The sequence below is a fragment of the Xenopus laevis genome, chromosome 8L (genome assembly GCF_017654675.1).
Source record: "Xenopus laevis strain J_2021 chromosome 8L, Xenopus_laevis_v10.1, whole genome shotgun sequence".
Lineage (NCBI taxonomy): Eukaryota > Metazoa > Chordata > Amphibia > Anura > Pipidae > Xenopus > Xenopus laevis.
Genome location: NC_054385.1, coordinates 26,120,134 through 26,143,820, shown reverse-complemented (window position 1 = coordinate 26,143,820; position 23,687 = coordinate 26,120,134). Strand labels below are relative to the sequence as shown.

The window sequence follows — 23,687 nt, the reverse complement described above, 5'->3', positions numbered from 1 at the left end:
TGCGAGCTGCTACAGACAGTGCTGATGTTCTGCTGATCAGTTAAGCCACATCAAGTGAGGCTTTACAAATGATGTGGGGGTCCCGAGAGAATCGCTTGTAGAAGTGAATCTGACCATGATTGGAAAGCCCTGCTCACCCAGGCTAAAACTGCACGGAGTGAGGTACCCGAAGCTGAAAACAGAGTGAAGAAGTCCCTCCATCTTTCTATCCATGTGTCTTTAAAGGATGAAGCATCTGGGACTGGAAAGGCTGTATTCTTGGAAAGTGTTGAAACTGGTGAAGCCCATTTTTCAGTCTATATGAAAGGGGTACAGCTTAAGAAATATTCGGTTAGCCAGGCTTGTCCCATTCATGTTGAATTATTTGATCAAGCTGAGCGTGACTAGGAAAAACAGGAGAAGACCTGCTGTTGCGCTAGAAAAGGGATTCGGAATTATCAGAACTGTTCCCAGGTTCCTGCAAATTGAGAGTTTCTAACACTGAAATAGTCAGTGAGTCTACTGCCTCCGAGGAGAATTTTGAAGACTCCTCCTCTTGGCAATCTGAACTATGAGATAATTCCCCTCCTTGTCCCCCCATCTTGGGGGGGGGGGGGAGAATGGTTTTCTGAGTTGTCATGAATTTCATCCTCTGAGGGAAAAGGTGCCCTGCGTTTGGATGCTTTGCCCTTAGGGTTGTCAAGGCGGGATAACAAATTGTCTAGAGACATAGTGAGCTTGGGCATACAGGTGGCTAATAAAGTTGCCCATTCTGGTATCCTGACCCCAGAAGCCACTTCCTGTGGGGCTTGGTCTCCCTGGGAGGGGGCAGATACTGAGGGTTTTGGGTTCTGTTCAGGTGGTTTGCATTTTGAACCAAGCGGGTCTTTGTGACCTGATGGTAGCTTTTCCCGGCACTTGACACACACCAGGAACTTCACCAAAGTGATCCAGCCCCCCTGGGAAAGAGGGCTTTGCCAGTTCCCTAAGTTATGGTATGGGGATATAGTGTGCTCTCCCTTGGTTTTCCTAAGGGGTAACCTGTTAGGAGGAGTGACGATAAACTCCTAGTTGTGCCTCACTACCAGCCTAGTGACACAAAGAAGCAGCAATTTCTCCAGTCTGCTCCCCTCTCAGTAAAATGGCTTCTGGTGACTCGCTTCCAGAAGTTGCAAGGCTTCGTGCTTTTCTAAAATGGAGCCGTGGTTTGGAACGAAAGTTTTGGCGCAAAACTAACTGAACTGCAGACCCTGAGGGGACAGTTTATATGCACTGTCAATGTCAATACTGCTTCTGATGACAAGGGGTACTCCATTAACCTGATGCTTTATACAGGTTCCGCTGTTTCTATACTACCAAAGGATATTTTCTTGAAATACTTTGCAAAAGATCTGCTTGTTGCACCTGCCCTGAAAGGCACAGTAACCCCCCCTCACCCCACAGAAATTCAGAGGCACAGTAACCCCCCGTCATCCTACAGAAATTCAGAGGCACAGTGATCCCCGTTCAACCCAAAGAAAATAAGAGGCACAGTGATCCCCCCCTCACCCCAAAGAAAATCAGAGGCACAGTGATCCCCCTCACCCTACAGAAATTCAGAGGCACTGTAACCCCCCCTCACCCCACAGAAATTCATAGGCACAGTAACCCCCCCCCCCCGTCATCCTATTGAAATTTAGAGGCACAGTGACCCCCCTCACCCCAAAGAAATCAGAGGCACAGTGATCCCCCTCACCCTACAGAAATTCAGAGGCACAGTGACCCCCCCCCCTCACCCCACAGAGATTCAGAGGCACAGTGATCCCCCCCCCCACAGAAATTCAGTGGCACAGTGATCCCCCCTCACCTTACAGAAATTCAGAGGCACAGTGATCCCCCCTCACCCCACATAAATTCAGAGGCACAGTGATCCTCCCCCTCACCCCACATAAATTCAGAGGCACAGTGATCCTCCCCCTCACCCCACATAAATTCAGAGGCACAGTGATCCTCAGCCCACATAAATTCAGAGGCACAGTGATCCTCACCCCATAGAAAATCAGAGGCACAGTGAGCCTCCCTCACCCCAAAGAAAATCAGAGGCACAGTGATCCCCCCTCACCCCACAGAAAATCAGAGGCACAGTGATCCCCCTCACCCTACAGAAATTCAGAGGCACTGTAACCCCCCCTCACCCCACAGAAATTCATAGGCACAGTAACCCCCCCCCCGTCATCCTATTGAAATTTAGAGGCACAGTGACCCCCCTCACCCCAAAGAAATCAGAGGCACAGTGATCCCCCTCACCCTACAGAAATTCAGAGGCACAGTGACCCCCCCCTCACCCCACAGAGATTCAGAGGCACAGTGATCCCCCCCCCCCCACAGAAATTCAGTGGCACAGTGATCCCCCCTCACCTTACAGAAATTCAGAGGCACAGTGATCCCCCCTCACCCCACATAAATTCAGAGGCACAGTGATCCTCCCCCTCACCCCACATAAATTCAGAGGCACAGTGATCCTCCCCCTCACCCCACATAAATTCAGAGGCACAGTGATCCTCACCCCACATAAATTCAGAGGCACAGTGATCCTCACCCCATAGAAAATCAGAGGCACAGTGAGCCTCCCTCACCCCAAAGAAAATCAGAGGCACAGTGATCCCCCCTCACCCCACAGAAAATCAGAGGCACAGTGATCCCCCCTCACCCTACAGAAAATCAGAGGCACAGTGATCCCCCTCAACCCTCAGAGATTCTGAGGCACAGTGATCCCCCCACAGAGATTCAGAGGCCCAGTGAGCTCCCCTTACCCAACAGAGATTTAGAGGGACAGTAATCCCCCCTCACCCCACAGAAATTCAGAGGCACAGCAATTCCCCCTCACCCCACAGAGATTCAGAGGCACAGTGATCCCCTCATACCCCACAGAAATTCAGAGGCACAGTGACCCCCCCCCTCACCCCACAGAGATTCAGAGGCACAGTGACCCCCCTCCCCCCAGAGAAATTCAGTGGCACAGTGATCCCCACTCACCCTACAGAAATTCAGAGGCACAGTGACCCCCCCCCTCACCCCACAGAAAATCTGAGGCACAGTAACCCCCCCTCACCCCACAGAAATTCAGAGGCACAGTGATCCCCCCCTCCTCCCACAGAAATTCAGAGGCACAGTAACCCCCCCTCACCCCACAGAAATTCAAAGGCACAGCAATTCACCCTCACCCCACAGAGATTCAGAGGCACAGCAATTCCCCCTCACCCCACAGAGATTCAGAGACACAGTGATCCCCTCATACCCCACAGAAATTCAGTGGCACAGTGACCCCCCCTCACCCCACAGAGATTCAGAGGGACAATGACCCCCCTCACCCTACAGAAATTCAGAGGCACAGTGACCCCCCTCACCCCACAGAAAATCTGAGGCACAGTAACCCCCCCTCACCCTACAGAAATTCAGAGGCACAGTAACCCCCCCTCACCCCACAGAAATTCAGAGGCACAGTGATCCCCCTCACCCCACAGAAATTCAGAGGCACAATAACCCCCCCTCACCCCACAGAAATTCAAAGGCACAGTAACCCCCCCTCACCCCACAGAAATTCATAGGCACAGTGATCCCCCCTCACCCCACAAAAATTCATAGGCACAGTGATCCCCCCTCACCCCACAGAAATTCAGAGGCACAGTGACCCCCCCCCCCCTCACCCCACATTTAATCTGAGGCACAGTAATTCCCCCCCTCACCCTACAGAAATTCAGAGGCACAGTGATCTCCCCTCACCACACAGAAATTCAGAGGCACAGTAACCCCCCTCATCCCACAGAAATTCATAGGCACAGTAACCCCCCCTCCCGTCATTCTACTGAAATTTAGAGGCACAGAGACCCCCCTCACCCCAAAGAATTCAGAGGCACAGTGATCCCTCCTCATCCTACAGAAATTCAGAGGCACAGTGATCCCCCCTCACCCCATAGAAAATCAGAGGCACAGAGATCCCCCCCTCACCCCACAGAAATTCAGAGGCACAGTGATCCCCCCCTCAACCCACAGAAAATCAGAAGCACAGTGATCCCCCTCAACACACAGAGATTCAGAGGCACAGTGATTCCCCCCCTCAGAAAATAAGAGGCACCGTGATCTCCCCCTTACCCCACAGAGATTCAGAGGCACAGTGATACCCTCTCACCCCACAGAGATTCAGAGGCCCAGTGACCTCCCCTTACCCCACAGAGATTTAGAAGCACAGTAATCCCCCATCACCCCACAGAAATTCAGAGGCACAGTGATTCCCCCTCACCCAGTGATCCCCTCATGCCCCAGAGAAATTCAGTGGCACAGTGATCCCCACTCACCCTACAGAGATTCAGAGGCACAGTGACCCCCCCTCACAGAAATTCAGAGGCACAGTGATTCCCCCCCCAACTCCACAAATTCAGAGGGACAGTGAAATACCTTCACCCCATACAAACATCCAGCGACACAGTGAACTGCCCCAAAACCTAGAGTAGATGATGCAACCTGTACCAAACCTACATTACAAATTGGCAACCCCAGGGATTAAGTTGCAGGTCCTATGAAGAGTTTGCTGCCTGCAAGTAGAATCCATTAGTGCTTTTGCCTGTTTGAATTTACCGCTCAATAATAGGTAATGCGCAATGGAGCGGTCACATGGTAGGATCACATGACCGTGACGTTACGTTACAGAGGTTCTTTCTGAGGATTAGAGATAGCCGCTACCTAAGTGGTAATCGTTAGTGATGGGCGAATTTGCGCCATTTCGCTTCGTCGAAAAATTTGCGAAACAGCGCCGGCTAATTTTTTCCAGGCAAATTTTTGCGGGCGTTTCGCTAATTTATTCGCTGGCGGTGAATCGTGCAAATTCGCCACAAATTCGCACCTGGCGAATAAATTCGACCATCACTAGTAATCGTGCCTGAAGTTGCATTACAATCTAATGTATTAGGGAAACGTGTTATGGCATATCTGACTTAATGATTGTCAGTTGTCTCTATTTCAAGTCGCAAAACCCTATTTATAAATATATCCTAGAACGTTTCGGTGTAGGGTCCCCAACCTTTAGAACCCATTAGCAACATTCAGAAGTAAAAAGAGTGTAGGATATGTGTATGAAAAGAAAGAAAGTTTCCTGCATTTTATTACTACAGACTGAGAGCCCATCTATAAGAAAAAACAGCAGCAACACATTTGTTATGCCATTATCAAACTACGTAAGCACTCAGCCACGTTTTGTTGGAGCCTGAAATATTTGGGGTGGTTTTGGTATTATGGACACATAGTCTACCAGACAATCCTATAGCATTTATCGGAGTATGGTGGGCCCAGGGCCCCCCAGTCCGACCCTGTAGAGAAATGATGGGGTGGTAAATAGGAGCAGCAAGAGAGAAAGGTTTGAGGTAGCTGTGTTGGCCAGGAATGTATGGAGAAAGCAAGTAATGTAGTGAGGTATAGATGGGAGACCCACACCTGCTCCACCGAGCGACTGATCAAATATTCTGCCGCGTCTTTCGCGCATACGTGAGCTTAGAGGTTGGTAAGGGGCCCCGAGGACTGCCAGGAGGGCCCTTTGTTTTGCAGCCCCAGTGGGCCCCCAATGCTCCAGTCCGAGCCTGAAGAAGGGACAATGGAAAGTTCCTAAAGTAAAAGGTGGCCCACAGTGGTTGTATATCTGACAACCACCTAATTAAAGAGGCAAGGAGTGTTTTACATCCTTTTTATTTGGTAAAATACCAATTTTCTGCTCTTAGTGGCTGATTTACTAAGATTTTAAAATTAATATTTTCAAAGAATGGAGGTTTATGAAAGTAAAAAGCGAGTTTATTTCAGGGAAACAACTACTCTGAAGTGGTATGATGCAATTCCAACCCACAGTGATGCAGTTGAAATCCTCCCTCAATCTGCATTGGTATACTATGCTCAGTTTGCATCACGCTACATTGCAGGCATCTGTAATTATATTGTAATTCTTTGAAATAACATTGCATTGTGGGTAAAACACATGGCAGATTGTGAATTTGCACATTGGAAATTAAACTTTCTTTGTAAATGAGTCCTAAAATACTTATTTATTCTATAAAGTATTCATATTTATTCTATAAATCTAGCCATTTGTTTCTGCTATTTCTGTAAGGCTGTGGTATACAAGGAAGTTTTTAGCATTTTTTCCACACATGGTGTATGTATTTATTTATAAAGCACTAGAATACACAGTACTATAGATTTTGCACCGCAGAAAATTACATAGAGGGAAGACAACTTTATAATAAATACAGTAAAATCCTGATATTATGTTTCCCTGGGGATAGCATCATAACGGCATAAATTCTGGGAAAAAATACAGAAAAAAGAAATACCACTTGCTTGTACACAGAAAAATGCTGTCAGTTCCGGGAAAACTAAATCCGGGTACATAAAATTGTGCTTTTACTAAAAATATAAGTATGTATATATATACTGAGATTCAGTTCCATATGGTATGAGACAGTCAGAAGAAAGTCCCTGCTCCATAGAGCTTACATTCTAAGTTGGTGTGTGTATGTTTCCTTGGGTCCAGAAATTCAGTCTTTGCTTTCCTCTAGTATAAACCAATGGTGTCCAATTTCTTCTATACAGAGGGCCAAATATTGACAAACTAGATGTTTTGAGGGCCAACCAACCTAAGTGGACACTTCTCATGCTGTTCCTGCTCTCTCTCTTTGTTTCCCACTCATACTTTTCCTCTTCCTTTTATTCCACTTTCTATTCTAATATCCTCTGATTTGCTCCTTTCCACCACTTCCATTTTTCCACTTACTCCTTTTTTTTCCTCTCAGTTTCCCTTTTGTACCTTTTAGCTCCCCCATTTTTTTTATTTAATGCTCTCCACATTTGTCTCCATTCCTTTTCTCCTCTCACATTCAGCCTTTTTGTTATTTTTAGTGTCCTTAACCACCCTTTTCTCTTTTTTGCTACCTGTTGCTTTTTTTCTCTGCTTAGAGTTTCTTTTCCTTTTAAAGTGTATCAATGTAAGCAAAATTGTTTACCCTACCTGAGTTGCGGGCTAATAAAACCCACAATCTGGTTTGTGGGAAACAATACTATTTTGGCAAGAAATGCTCCTAGCAAGTGCTAACAGTGACCACATTATTACAGGCACCATAGCACTTGTTAGGGGTATTGTCTGACCAAAATAGTATTGGTTCCTCCAGCCAGAATGTGGGATTAATTAGCCCACACATCTAGTGAGTTTAAAGGGGTTGTTACTTTTTAAATTAACTTTTGGTATGTAGTAGAGAGTGATATTCTGAGACAATTTGCAACTGGTTTTCATTTTTTACTATTTCTGTTTTTTTAGTTAATTAGCTTTTTATTCAATGGCTCTCCAGTTTGCAGTTTTAGCGATCTGGTTGATAGGGTCAAATTACCCTAGCACCCATGCATTGATTTGAATAAGAGACTGGAATATGAATAGGAGAGGGCCTGAATAGAACGATGTGTAGTAAAAAGTGGCAATACCAATACATTTGTAGCTTTACAGAGCATTTATGGTTAGATAGGGTCACTGACCCCTATTGGAAAGCTGGAAAGAGGCAGAAGAAGAAGACAAGTAATTAAAAAAAAAAAACATAAGAAAATATAAAATAATGAAGAACAAGTTGCTTGGAATTGGTAATTCTATAACATACTGAAGATGTAAAATGTTAATGTAAAGGTGAACCACCCCTTTAACAATTTTGCTATGATAGGTGCCCTGTAAGGCAATGTCACATGTTACATCAAAAGATAGCTATTCATTAGAGTCAGTCTGTGCTAATCAGTTGTTGGTAAAAGGTTTGAAAAAAGGCAGAGGAGAAGGCAATTCACGCTGACACCAATGAAGAGATACCTTTGGACATTTTGTCTAGAGGAGTTAATAAAAACACAGGTCAAAGGAGGGCACTCCAAAGAGTAGAAAATTTATTTTTTAAAGAAATTTTTAAATATCAAGCGTGAGAGGTGCAAATAACCCAAGGTTACCACCACAACAAGAAACCAAAACTCAATATACCATATAATGGGTTTGCACACTCAATATAACAGACAAAATGTGGTATGAAGTAAATGTCTTTTATATCGATTTATAGCAGTTAAAAATATATTCTTTCATTAACATCTTGTATACTAATAACAACGACTCCTTGTCTTATACCAGATTTATCGATTCAAAACATATACTTCAGGGACATAGTGGATATGATGGCACTTAAGCTAGAACTTCATTCTTAACAGGATACAAATAATAATATATAATCACAAAATCGTGAAAAGTAAGGTGTAAAAATTGATGCGTCAAAAAGTGCCAAAATATCATACTATATACATAAAGTGACAGTGCAGTATAATACAACCTTACAAATTCATAAGATTCTAACTATATATAAATAAATATATCATCACATTTAAAGTGACAGTGCGATAATTGGATTAGTTATACCTCTATGGCTTGATTGCCCCAATAAAACAATAATTCATCAATATAATAAAGAGATAATTGGACTAGTATTGTGCACACTACATAATTCATAAGCCCAATTTCATAAAAACCACCTCATTTAGGGTAGACGATCTGACGCGCTGCAACAAAATACCGGCGTCAAATCATATGCAACGGAAATAAGGTAAGTGAATGCATTGTCGGATGGTGTCGCAGCATTGTTCCGACGCGCAGCGTCTGCCAGTCGTGTCGTTTTCATCCGACATTTCCATTACGTACCTTATTTCTGTCACTTTTGATTTGACGCCAGCGTTTTGTTGCAGCATGTCGGATCGCGCCGAAAACTTCAAAGTAGCCCTACCCTAATATCCAATCAACTAGTGAAATACCAACATGATGAATAGTGTCCGTATAGCATAATCGCGATGTGACAGAGCCAATATCCATCATTTTCTTTCTCATTAACAGTCCGAATCATAACTATTCAAAAAGTGCCAGTGCCATAAATATCGAAGTTCATAGAAGAATTTTTTAAAGCAGCCACCATCAAAGTGCAATCTGTTAAGACAATACATAACATTAAAAACCCATTTTACATACAGACATATTTAAAAAGAATTTTTTAAACATCACAATAACATAAACCTCATTATCTACACAGGCTGAGGTCAGTACATGCAAATATATTTTAGAAAAAAAGTGAAATTTTTTCACCTTGTTTCGCCGCAGAAATGACACCCATAGACTTATATGGCGGCATGCATAAAAAAAAATTTCGACGTGCGGCAAAATAATTTTGACGCCCATAGGCTTTAATGGGCTTCCCCGACATTTTGCTGGCGGCGGATTTTTGGCGAAACAAAATTGATGAAATTTGCCCATCGCTAGTTCCCTGTCTTCATTAAGGCCATTTGGAGAAAGGGTATTCAATCTATATAGATAACCATCGTAACTCTTGTTGTTTCAACAGTAGTTCTCTGTCACCACCCCTAGTGGGAGTTTTCACCCGTTCTAAGCCCATAAATCGCAGTTGACTTACCTGAAGGTGTTCCTGCAAGACATGTCTAGCTATGGGAGATGATGGCTTAGCTGATGGTGTTCCTGCAAGAAATGTCTAGCTATGGGAGATGAACTTTTGCCCAATCTTTCCCACAGGGGTATTTAAAGATATATACACATAGTCAGATTGGCAATTAATATAGTCCTATATTGGATAGCCCTTACTCTTCATGGGATGATAGAATTGGTCTGTGCGTACCACAAAGTTACAGTTGACACAACTCCCACATCTATACATACCCTTTGTTCCACTCAACCATGTACCTTGAACCAATTGATCCTTCAGATTGTTTGCTCTCTTATATGCCCACTATGCGGGGAGGAAGTAGGGAGGGGGCCAGTGGAAACGGTGAATGGGGGCTTTTAGCTGTAGGGGGGGGTTAGTTCTCCTTTAACAAAAAGCTGGCCTTTTCACTCTACTGTGCATGTTTCAGCTGCAGGATTTTAAATAAAGAAGAGTATTGCTCGCTCACAAATATCCTGGGCAGGTTAGTTTTCTGCTAACAGGAGCACTGGCCCGGGGTGACAGGTAAGTGATTACATTCCTAGGGGGTGCCCTAACATTTGGCACCCCCTCATCATTTGGACCTTTTCTTCTCCTTTAACATAAAGTGTGACCTTGCCCTTATTGTCACTTTTTAATTGTGATATGATTTAAACTTTCTCCCCATCTTCTAAATACTCCAGATGTACTGCTTTACAAAGTACATTGAGATGTATGGAAATACTTGGCTTCCTGGATAAGGGATCACCACACAGTTAGACCACTGAAAAATTTGAACAGAGTACCCAATAGAATTGTTTTGAAAAGTAACATGTATTTTTGGGAGCTCAGTTACGGTCAAATACAAATCTGTCAAAATGAGGAATTGTTCATTTTAATTGGACAATACAAGCAATGGCACCATAGTTCAAAGCTTTCTGTAAGTTTGTTTCAAGATTTTATCAAGTTGATTTGTCAAGGGCAAGTAAAAAGAACTTTAGTAAATGCAAAAAGTAAAAGTTGTGGGCCCCAAGCTCAAAGTCCATACACCTGGTACTGTGCATTTGAATGCATTCTTTTCATTTTGCACCCCACCCCTCAAATTTGTTAATTTGTTCTTCTGTAGAAAATTTCTGCAGGGAAAGGCTATTAAAATTAGAATTTTGTCTTTCCTAAATAGTAATATATATTGCAGTTATTGACTGAGCAGCTTGACTAAAGTATGGACTAAAAGTATGACTAAAAGGTTAGAATTTCAAAGAAGTTGCTTATATTTGTATTCCGCATTTCCTTTTAGATGGGTAGATATTTTAATGGATTCTTTAATCAGATCTCAATGTTTTTTTTTAAGTTTCTACATTTTAGTACGTGACATGAGCAACATAATCTTACTTGCAAGGAAATAATGGTGGATTAGATAAGCTTCTGTAAAAGTTGTAGCTAGTACATGTACATCCTTATGGCAGATAAAGGTTCTTAGATTAGCCACATGATGGCCAAGAACTATTCTCTCTGCAACTGTGGACCAGTTATGATTTATGTCAGATCCTTAAGGGTTGTTCACCTTTAAATTAACTTTAAGTATGATGTTTGTCAAGAGTGATATTCTGAGACAATTTGCAATTGGTTTTCATTTTTGTTATTTGCGGTTTTTAAGTTATATGGCTTTTTTTGTCAACTTTCTTTTTATTTCAATAATTTTTCACTTTTCCCATATGATTGTTTACAATAACATTGTAATGCACAACACACGAATGCATGGTACAGTACATTGGTTTACAAGGGAAAATATACAATAAAGGAAAGAAAAAAAAAAAGAAGGGAAGAGAAAAGAAAAAGAAAGAAATAAGGAGAAAGCAAGTAATAAACAAAATCAATCCACTGTGTGTACGAGGTATATCATTCAGTCAGGCACAACTTTTACCTTAACTGCAAACTATTGCCATAGTTTTCCTATTTCCATATTTCCTTATGTTCAATAAGGAAATGGGGCGATAATGTTTTGGCTGTAAGGGGTCCTTATCCGGTTTAGGGATCAGTGTGATATGCGCTGACCAGGCCAGGTGACATGACAGTTTATTTTGGTTGAGCTTTTCCAAGGCAAGCAATGAAGCTTCTAGGTGGCTATACCTTTCCCTTTGCTGTTTTTCCTCCTTGCTGCATATTGTATGAGATATCCTCGTATAGTTGCCTTATGGGTAGCCCATACAATGTCTGGCGTTACATCCACCGTGATATTTTCCTTGAAATAGTTAGTTAGTGTAGATTTCAACTCTTGCATAACCTGGGGGTCGCTGAGCAGGCTTTCATTAAGGCGGCACCTAGAAGATCTAGAGTGAGTACTCTGTATCATAACCTAAGCTACCATGAGATCATGATCTATCCATGGACATACTTTAATAAAAGCATCATTTAGGTTGGGCACCATTGCCGTATTGAGTAAGATAGAATCAATTCTAGAATATTGTTTATGAGGGGGCGAATAAAAGGTGTATCCTCGTGTCTTAGGGTGGGGTTCTCTCCAGGTGTCAACAAATGCGTTGGGAACATTTTGGGTTGTTCTAGCAGCCTTAGGCTCCTTAAGAAAAGGTACTGCAACTGATTTATCTAGAGCCGGGTTAAAGGGAAAATTAAAATCTCCACACCACAGGTTCACATCTAAGGGTTGAGCACTCAATTTTCTAGCTGACTTGCTAAAGAACTCTTTGGGGGTAGCATTCGGGGAATAGGTGGATGTTATCCTAATAGATTTCTCAAATATGGTACCAACAATGGATAAGTACTGCCCTTCTTTATCTACATCTACGTCAGTCACTACAATCGGAAAGTTGTTATGGATCAGAATAGCAACACCTCTATGTTTCTTTTTGGGTGTGGATGCTAGAAAATATTGGGAATATTGGCAATGAAAATATTTTGGGAATGACTGTCTAGTGAAGTGAATTTCCTGCAAACAAATCAAATCAAATCTGGGTGTATACGTTCATACCATTGGAAGGCTTGTCTACCCTTCCGAGGAGAGTTTAACCCCTTTACATTATGGGAGATTATTGTAAATGCCATTATGAAATGTACCTATGAAAAAGCCATTATAGCAAATCATTACCTTACCCCAAAGGGGAGCATACCAGGCAGAATGACATGGGCCTAGGGGTAGGAGATAACAGGTGTGAAGGCCAATCATCTCTAATAGTATGTTATACAAGTATAGCAAACATTCAGGGAACCTGGGAAAGAACGTGAGATTGTGTAAATAGGCTTGGGAATAGATGCTGCCAACATTTCCCAGCACTGTGGCGACACTACAGAGACAGTGGCTGTATGGCCAGGATATTTTCCCCAAAATTGGGGCTTTTTCTCAGGAACTCTATGTTTCATATAATATAGATAGAAGGTTTTGCTTGAAATGTTTTGTTTTTCACTTTAGGTTGATCCACTGTGTGCCAAGCCTATTTACACAATCTCAACGTATCCTGCACAAATGTGTAGAAACATGGGGTATAAAGTATACTTATCCGGGCAGCTCCCTGCTATCTGGTATCAGTTGGGATCGAAGCCTTTGTGGTTTGAGAATACCGGAGTTTCGACCCAGGTGAGAAAGTGAGAGGGGCCAGCCACCACTTGCCACTCTTATTGAGGTCTCCTCCCTGCTGATGGCGTCTGTAAGAGAGTGAGAAGGCCCTCTTTCCACAACACATGCAAGGCTGCCTCCGTTGTCTTAAAGGAACACAATCGGTTATTGATGGTGCAATGGAGTGCAAAGGGGAAGCCCCATCTGTACTTGATCCGTGCCTTTTGAAGCTGTAAAGTAATGTCCTTCATCTGCCTCCTTTTTTGCAAGGTAGTAGGTGCCAAGTCTGCGTAGATGATCAGCCGATAGCTTGTTATCCTGATCCCTTGTAAATCGTCGCGCCGCCTGCAATATTTGATCTCTGACCGCCTCATATTTTAGGACTATGTCCCTAGGCATATCTTTAGTGAGAGACCTGGCTAACGCCCTATGTATTCTCACCATCTGCAGTCTCTCAGGCGGTGCCTCTGGGAGTAAAGTAGTAAAGAGATTCATCGTGAATTGCTCTTGGTCCATCTGAGTCTCTGGGACCCTGCGTAGGCGGATATTAGCCCTTCGGGATCTGTTTTCGAGGTCTTCAATCTTTTCCTCCATTCCCGCTATCTGTTCCTTTTGGAATTCTGTAGCGTCACTGTCAGCATGTATAGCCGCTAAAAGTTTCTCTGTGTGGTACTCCAAGGCACTCGTCCGATTCCCCAATTCTTGGATTTGTTTAGTAAAATCCGCGACCGCAGCTGCAAGCTCTGTTCGGAACATAGTCTGTATAGTATTTAAAATTTCTGAAACCTTGGAGGACGGTCCCTGTTGTTCTGGTTGGGAGTGCGTCAGCTCCGCGTCTTGTGAGGCCTGCAAAGATGGCGGAGGTGTGCCTGGGCTCCTTTGCTGAAAAAACATATGCGTGCTCAGCACTGCCCCTCTTCTCTTGGTCGCCTGCTGTGGCATAGTGATATCAGTCACCCCTAAGACAGGTTAGACTCGGTGCCGGAACATTTAATAGCTTTGGTTGCTAAATCAAGCGGGCTGGTTGCAGTTTCAACAATCTGTTTGATAGGGTCCAAATTACTCTAGCATCAATGCCAGGATTTGAATAAGACATTGGAATAGGAGCTTGCCTGAACAGAAAGATGAGTAATAAAAAATAGCAATAACAATACATTTGTAGCCTTACAGAACATTTATTTTTTAAATGGGGTCTGTGATCCCCATTTGGAAGCTGGGAAGACCAATTGTTTAGAATTAGCTAAACCATTCTAAAAGTTAAAGGGGTTGTTCACCTTTAAATTAACTTTTAGTATGATGCAGAGAGTTTTATTCTGAGATTATTTTCAATTGGTCTTCATTGTTTATTATTTGTGGTTTTTAAGTTATGTCGTTTTTTATTCAGCCGCTTCCCAGTTTACAATTTTAGCAATCTGGTTGCTAGGGTCCAATCTGGTTGCTAGGGTCCAAATTACCTTGGCAACCATGCATTGATTTGAATAAAAGACTGGAATATGAATAGGAGAGGCCTGAATAGAAAGATAAGTAATATAAAGTAGCAATAACAATACATTTGTAGCTTTATAGAGTATTTTTTTCATGTTTTATGTTATCAACACATATTATGCTATATCAAAGTCAAATCAATGTTAAATACACCTTTAGGAAAGCTAAAAATGCTTTGATAAATGGGTAAAATTCAGATTTTATAAAGTTTTAATAAATATGCTTAAAGGGATGGTTCATCTTTAAGATAACTTTTAGTATGTCACAGAATGACCAATGCTAAACAACTTTTCAGTTGGTCTTCATTATTTATTTTATATAGTTTTTAAATTATTTGCCCCCTTCTGACTCTTTCCAACTTTCAAATGGTGGTCACTGACCCCATCTAAAAAACAAACGCTCTGTAATATGTAATATTTCTGGTTATATGGTTATACACAATCCACCCATCACCTAGTCCCATGGCAGAACTGCTTATATAAATACCACAACTGTCATCTCTTAACTAGAAAGAGCCGAAATTCTGTTTTAAAAATGAAAATTCAAATGGCTACTAATGGATGCAGTAATAAAGAGTAATATGACTAATTTTAAGAAGCAAATGTTGTGATTAGGGCATTTGTACTGTGCCACACAGCATGTATTTGTCATCATGTTGTAATCAGAATTCGCACAAACTGAACCAGCTCCTGACACAGGAAACTAAAAAGAGGAACTGGGAGTCTTGAAAAAAAAAAAAAAAGAAAACATGCAGAGCTTCTCATTCTGCTGGGTCTGCCCTCCTTCTGCAAAGCATCTTAACATTGCCTGGCAGATGATCTATATTCAGAGACCTACCCACTCTCACCACCCGTCACTTCTTCCTCCTAGCCTGAGACTTACTTTGCACAGTCCTGACCTCAACCACATTGCCTGCTTTTCTCTTCATAAGGAAAGAACAATAATACTGAATTGTGTTTCCAAACCAGAAATTCCTGTATCTTTCATGTGAGTACCAGCTTTTTTTATTTAACATTTCAGCTACAGAGTCAATTCTACAGAATGAATGGAGGCAGCATTTATGAGGGAAGAGCAAGGGTTGGGAAAGCATTGTTTAGACATGGTTAAAAAGACCTTTAGAGGGCTATTCTATGTATGAGAGGGAAATAGTGTTTATACCTTAGATCAGTGATCACCAACCACTGGCTACACATTGCTTAGCAATCCTTTAGATGTTGCTCCCAGTAGCCTCAAAGCAGGTGCTTATTTTTAAATTCCTGGCTTGGAGGCAAGTTTTGGTTGCATAAAAACCCAATGTACTGTCAAACAGAGCCTCCTGTAGGCTGCCAGTCCACATAGGGGCTACCAAATAGCTAATCACAGCCCTTATTTGGCATCCCCAGGGACTTTTTTCATGTTTGTCTTGCTCCCTAACTCTTTTTACGTTTGAATGTGGCTCATGAGTAAAAAAGACTAGAGACCCCTGCCTTAGATAAAAGGTCTTCATTCTGTTCAGGGCAGCCCATTCCTATATGCTTTGCCCAATTTTCACTGCTTTGATCTCCCCTAAGGGAGTCAGTCCCTCAGTTTGGAAACCACTGCCTCAGATTAATCATGAAAGTAAAGTTTGTGCTGTGATAATGGAATTTATTGAGTCTCAAGCTTATGGCACATATGGCATATTCTCCACCAGCATTGACAAGTGGTTTCCATTATAACCAGTGACACTACACAGCCATATTCAGGCACTACCTAGCTGAGAACATGCCACGTGTGCCATGAGCCATACAGTGTATACTGTAAGTTTTGATATACTAATATTCCACAATATACAACAACTGAAACCCAGAGTAGTAGATAATAAGGGGATAAGCTATGGATTGAGGTATCCTAAAACAGAGCACTTAGGCAGTTAATAAAAATAAGTTATATGGCTAAGGATACCAGATTTTTTGCTGACTAATAGAGATATGTTTTTTTTTCTATATTTTTGCCCCTTCCTGTTTCTCTTTTTTCACTTATGAAGCAGAAAATGACAAGGAAGAACAAAACAGACAGCATTTAAAGAAGACATTTTTTGTAAAAAATAAAACTGTACCAGTGCATTATACTCATTTAGATATAGAAGAATTGTGCTTTAAAAAGTAGTGATTCAGGCTGATTTATTTCTGCAAAAACCCTAATAATCCTTCCCTTCCACTTCCTGCTCCCTGAATTCCCAGGCTGTGCAGGGGAGCTGGTGGCTCTCAGCTCACTGCACTGTACGGCAGGAACCAATCAGCAGCTAGCAGGACCTGATAGGGAACTGAATCCTGTCTGTGCTTGTGTGACTGCAGAGCTGTGATTGGCTGTCCCCCTCCTACTGTGCTTCTGGCAGGGACCACCACTCATTTGAAACACAGGCAGGGACCAGAGAACATCTATGGGGAGCTCCAATAAAGGGGCGATTTTTAAAGATAATATTAATTTTTAGCACCATGTAAAAGTAACACCATATATTACTTATTATTGCCTACAAAATTAGTTGTTTTTTTTTTCATTTATCTTATATTTCTCCTTTTACATCTGTGTGCATTTTATTTGGTATATAGAAAGAAAACTCAGTTGGCACGCTTCAGTGAAATGTAAGAAAGAGTTTCTAGGCATTCACTGAGCTAGAAGGAAAATATAGTGGATGATATATGTGTAAAGCCTTGGTCAAGTGTGTAGATTTTAAAAAATGATTTCTACTTTGTCTACTTTATTTACAGTTGGATCACCACCCTCACCTTCACTGGTGAGAACATGGCTTCCAATGATCCAACATGTGGGAAGAAGCTCCAATAAGGCTTATGAAAGTTATTCAAGGATGGAAAACTAGATTTGTTTTCGTTCCAATAAGAACCCCTATTCTGGAGTGCTGATACGGATAATCCTTAAAAGAGATTTGAGACCTTATATCTCATTATATATAAGAAAAAAACAAGCCATGGCTGCAACCCCCGGTATATTAGAGAGTATTTTCTTGAAAAGGTCACAGCAGAAGCGTAAAACATCACCTCTCAATTTTAAGAAGAGACTATTTGTGCTAACAGACACCAAAATCATCTACTATGAGTATGACTTTGATAGAGGGGTGAGTATGCCAGTTAGACTGATTAAGGTAAAAGGGTAATAAATTATCCAGAATGTTCGGGACCTGAGGTCTTCTAGATGAGAGTTTTTTTCTATAATTTGTAACTCCATGCCTACTTAAGAATTTGTAAATATTAATTAAACCCAATAGGATTGCTTTGCCTCCAAGAAGGATTAATCATATCTTAGTTGGGATCAAGTTCAAGGTACTGTTTTATTAATACAAAAAAAAACTAAATAATTTAAAAATCTGAATTATTTGATTAAAATAGAGTCTATGGGAGATGACCTTCTCGGAGCTTTCTGGATAACTGATCCCATACCTGTGTATCCTTCCAATATAAATTATTTTAAGAATGCAAAGCACCTATTTATTGTTGTTTTTACAATATACGTATTAAATTTTTGACGATAGAATTCCTTTAATCTTCTATTGTTATTCTGTGATAGAAGTGGACAGAATAGCAATACAGAGGTATATTGTCTATTTAAAAGACATCTTCTCTCTCACTGTTACAGTGTATTTCATACTAAACCACCAGATAGAACAGAGGAAACTAATTTGCAATACTTTAAAATCCATACAATATTATACAAAATGCATGTAAAACAGTTACCGTCACAAGCAAACGTTCCGGACAGAGAACAATAGTCAGCCTGTGCTACTTCCTCACCCTAATGTCATTAGGCAGAACTGTTTGTGAGTTGGTTGATTTAATCATCCTGCTATAAGAAAAAACATTAGTCCATGTCTAAAGAGATAATATTCAAAGGAACCATAAAGTTACATTCAGGTCTGGACTGGGGTTACTGTAAGATGCCATAGATAATGCCACTAATAATTGGCCTGGTGGGGGTTGTGTACTAGAAATGCAAGGGTCTATTTTAAATTCAAGCCTGGACATAGTTACATTGTATATTATAAGTTGAAATGTTTGTGTGTCTTTTTTTCAAACAATTGGCCAGATTCAGTTCAGTACGAAAAAGTTATCTCATGGTTTATCAAATGAAAACTCATGGACAAGATTGAATCTGAGGCTAAAAAACTTTCCACAAATTCCAGCACAGTTTCTTCCCAAAGACTTCAATAGAGTTTTCCTGTGATTAACAGTGATATAAGTTTTTCTGAATTGAATTGCATCTCAAATTGAATTTCACCTTTTTCTCACTGAATTGAATCAGGTCCAATATATGAAGCTCTTTATCAGAATGTCTCAGGAATACAGATTCAGCATTATGAGAGATTTTTTTTGGAAAAAGAGTCACCCACAGGGATTCTTAACCTATGGGTCCACATTCTGTATAAGTCAGGTCCCTATGGATGAAAATGCCTATTACAATATCAATAATCAACCCATAGCAACCACTAAAGTTTTTGATTTTAAAAAGGTGTCCAGTTAATGATACCTGCTGATGGTTGTTATGGGTTACTGCACCTGGGCAAATGTATTTTATTATATAACCCCAGATCTCTAAACCAATGTCTCGGAAGCTTTCAGTCAACTTATCAAAATCTGCCATGGCATGCCTTTGCTGTGCCTGTACACTAAATAGGGGGGAATTCACAAAAGTGGTGATATTGAGACAAAATAAAAGTGGAGAAAAATTTTCGGATTTCCCATCAAAATCACAAACCTCTATCTCCACTTTTGTAAATTTGTCTTTTAAATAGACAGTTTTCAGATTTTGTCACGACATTTTAAATACATTTTTTTCTGAATTTGTCTTTAGCTCTTACTACACCTATCAGTCAGCCATCAAATTATAATTTTTGGGGAAGGGGGTTTATTTTACCTAGGAAAATGTTACATTTTTTTTCAGGATAACCTGGGCTTTCTAAATCTGCCTACATGTTTGTGTAATTCCAATTCTGTAACAAGAAATAAGGGTCTAAATACAATAAATGCTATTTTGCATAATATACGGATTTGTATTAGAAATATGTTTTATTATCTTAGGTAAAGTGTCTAATTGCTACTAAAACTAAAACAATGGCTGGTAGGCTTTACTTTTCCCTAAGATAATATATTCACTCAAATTGCTAATATTGCCTCATTCATTAAGCTAAAATTAGTAAAATAATGCAAGTGTGAGTTAAAAACTTTATATATCAAATTTTATAAAATACACTTTTTTTTAATCAGTGTTTATTTGTTTTGTTAATGAGGCTTTTACACCCAAAGGGTTAAATAGAAACTTGTGCCCTGACTATAAAATGCTAATCCTTATTAATATGCTAATAATTCCCCAATGGGGCACCTACAAGAGATGAAGATTAGGTGAACCAAAGCAGAGCAAGTTATCTTAGAATTGATCTGACACATGGGGAAGAGTTATACCCCCCCTCCAGCAATGCTCCTCTTCAGAAAAGAAGATCCGGCGATCCATTTTGCGGCGCTCAATTTCTCCTCTCTGCTATCCTTATAGGAGCTAGCCAGGGAGGAGAAATTGAGCACTGCATGATGGATCTTGCCTTTTCTGAAGAGGAGCGCAAGCGGAGTTTCAGTAAGTTATTTCTTAAAGGAGAACTAAACCCCTTCTACGCTAAAATGCCTCCCGTGTTGCCCCCCTCCTCCCCCGGCCTACCTCCCCCCCCGGGCAAATGCCCCTAAGTTGCTACTTACCCCTTGGCACAGGATCCTGTCCACGGAGTTCACAGGCGCCATCTTCTCCCGAGCGATCTTCCCGGTTCAGCTCTACTGCGCATGTGCCGAAAGTCACAAAGTTTTGAAAAAAGAAATCGAAAAATTACCTGCGCAGTAGGTAATAAAGAAACAGTATATTGTACTTGATCCAAACTAATATTTAATTCATCCTTATTAGAGGCAAAACAATTCCGTTGGGTTTAGTTAATGATTAAATAAATTTTAAGTAGACTTAGGGGGTTGTGTACTAAACCTTGATTTTTTTCTGGTCAGGGTTTTTTGGGCAAAAACTCAAGTTTTTCATGGGAAAAAAATCTTGAATTTTTCGAGATTTATTACGCCCTGAAGCTGTAAAAACTCTGAATCCGAAAAGCCACCATCTCAAACCTGCCGAGGTTTGACATGGCATATGTCCCTTTCAGAATTTGAAGATATCGTGGTCTGCATCGGGTTTTGTCCGATAATTTGATAAAGTTGTATGATTCGGAGTTTTGCTCGATTTTATCAAGTTTTTTCCCAATCTGACTTTGCAAGTTAATTTATTATTAAAGGAGAAGGAAAGGTACCAAAGCAGTTTATTGTCAGTAGATTAGCCACAATAATGCAAGCTATAACACTATTTATTCAGTAGAATGCTTTACTATACCTGAGTAAACAGCTCTAGAAGCTCTCAGTTTGTTTTGGATAGCTGCTGCCATATTTTCTTGGTGTGACATCACTTCCTGCCTGAGTTTCCCTGCTCAGTCATAGCTCTGGGCTCAGATTACAGCAGGGAGGGGAGGAGGGAGGGGGAGAGGAGCAAACTGAGCATGCTCAAGCCCTAGCCCTGGAAGTTTAAGATTAAAACAGGAAATTGGATACAGAAGCCCATGTGTACACAATTGAAGGACAGAAATTGCAGTGTTTCTTTTGACAGAGGAAGCATTAGTTTGAGGGTTTATTGGTGTATTTATATAGACCTTTCAGATAAAGCTTACTTAATTTTAGCCTTTCCTTCTCCTTTAAATAAGAATCTGAGATGGAAGTTTGGTCAAGCTTTGTTTAATAAAAATATGAGATTTAAGTTTTAGTAAATAACCCATTTATGTATGGAGGTCCAAATTGTAGAAAGGTCTCTTATCTGGAAAACCCCAGATCCTGAGCATTCTGGATAATAGGTCCCATACCTGTACATTTATTACATGGATACTGACTTGATTTTAAAACAATATGTATGTCATGCCCAGGATATAATTACTTGTTAATTATGCTTGATTTTATGCTGTACAGCTGCTTGAAAATTCTGCTGTGATTTAGTAAGGAATGCTCAGAAAGTCCTTTGCCCCCAACTTCCAATGCTCCTTGTTGAGTTGCATATAGTAGTTCATGTGTCTGTGCCACCATAAAGAGGTGAACAGAGAGAGATGAAAAAATAGATATAACTTGATGATTTTGCGAAATACTCATGCAGAGGAAATGTCTGATAAGAGGCAGAAAAATCATCTGATATGGGGTTACATTTGGAGCCCGGCAATGTGCTATAGTACAGTATAGCACATTCAGTATGTATCTTGTTTATTTTGTCATTTAGTCATTTGTTGTTTTGTCATTTGGTAATTTTTATTTACCTTGGGTTTGGAATGTGCTCCTTTCTAACCTGCCACTATCCAAGCATCAAGAGTTAAGGTTCAGTAATGCCAGATAATGAAAATATATAGACTTTGTTCATTTAAAGTTTTAAAGTTTGTTTATCCAGCAGCAACTACAATGAAACTGTCCCCTGGCAACAAAAATATCCTCTCTTATGTGAGAAAGGTTCTATAAAGAACTGTAGTTGTGTTATTTTACCCATTTATCTGACTGTGTTAGAACTACAACCATTGTATTCTATTATCTGCTGTATAAATGTGCCGTACAGTCCAATTTCAGCCGGTATTTGTAGTTCAAGCTAGGATAGGACTGGGCTAGTGGGACACACTGGGAAAAAACCAGAGGGCCCCGCCCCGGCACTTGTGGGCCCCACCGACCAAGACCTGCTCCCTGTCCTGGGAGCTGCACACTTATCTTCCCGATAGCAACTGCAAGAACAAGGTACTTGCAGGGAAATGGGGTAGAGGGGGGCTGTGGCGAGGGGCCCAGAGGTGGAGGGGGGTTGCAGCAGGTGGTTGCAGCTGGGGCAGGGGGCTAAGGGGGGGGCTGTGTAGGCCCTGGACCCCCTAAACTGATGCTGGCTCTAGCAGTGCTTATGAGGCATACATTAGAAATTACATCTATAAAGAAGTAATAGTTCTAATGTGTATCCTCAGACATAGACATTTATTCTCATTTATTCTCAGCACCACAGCATACTGAAATTTGTAGTGCAGGCATCTGGAGGGCTACATAGAAAGCAAAATCACTGAACACTTCCTCCCTTCTGTCTGTTTAGAGATTTCTGTAGAATTGTTATTTTCTCTGGAACTGCCTCATTGGTTTTCCTCCTTTTTTCATGACCTCATTTAATGTTGTTTATCCAACCCCAATCCTTTCTGCCCTACCCATCAATCTACTGAGCCAGTGTTCCCCAACCACACCGCACATGTATACATTTTATATATGCTGTCTGTGTTTTTATAGCAAACTAAGTAACTGAGTAAGGCAGCTACAGGGTGAAATGTATAGCAGATTTAACTTGATACAGTCAGAATAGCCCTATGAAACTTAAATTTGACCCCTTTTCATTTCAAAATTACCTTCTAAATATCATTAGTGTCACTGCCTCCTTATCTTCATTTGCTGCTAAGTACACTTTCTGAGTAATCGTCCATATCCCATGCACTGGAGTACAGATGACTGAATGACAATATATTTTTGCTGCCTTACCATCCATCAATTCAAGTTTGTTCTACCCCTCACCCCAAGAAACTCAGCTTTAAAAACTTGGATTGACCACATGGTAACCAGGTCCAGACTGGGAATTCAAAATAGGCTGCAGAATTTTAGGTACACAGAGGCCCAAAAAGCCCCCACCAGCCCAATAAAAGTGACTGTCTATGACATCTTACAGCAGCCCCTCTGGCATTTGCTGGAATCCACAGTCCGAGCCTGGCCCTAACTATAGAAAAATTGTATTTGTATGTTTTGGAATGTGTCTGCCAATATGTGGGGCACCAACTCTGCTGTGGGTGCCAAAGCTCTTTGGCCCAGATCTGACTGAAGCATACATATTTATTAGGAAATGAAATCTGCTTGGTACATCTGAAGGCAACTGTGTTGAAGTTCAGAGAAATATATGTTTTACCATCTCAAACAGATTATGTAGGTTCTCCTTTTGACATTGTTTTAAAACTGGTTAACCTCAAGGGGTTATGTAATGAAAGGCACTAAGTGTGCCCAGGAACAGTAACCCATAACAACCAATCAGCAGGTAGAATCAGGTTACTGCTCCTGGGCAAACTTAGT

At 41.1% G+C, this 23,687-nt stretch overlaps 1 protein-coding gene across 1 annotated transcript in view; it reads left to right on the top strand.

Annotated features, from left to right (window-relative positions):
• Window positions 1-15,299: 15,299 nt before the first annotated feature.
• Window positions 15,300-23,687, top strand: part of btk.L (Bruton tyrosine kinase L homeolog) — a 60,065-nt gene continuing 51,677 nt past the window's right edge. The window contains exons 1-2 of the mRNA XM_018229638.2: window positions 15,300-15,516; window positions 17,259-17,623. Coding sequence (XP_018085127.1) covers window positions 17,477-17,623 — 147 coding nt within the window. The 5' untranslated portion in view covers window positions 15,300-15,516; window positions 17,259-17,476. The remainder of the gene's footprint in view (window positions 15,517-17,258; window positions 17,624-23,687) is intronic.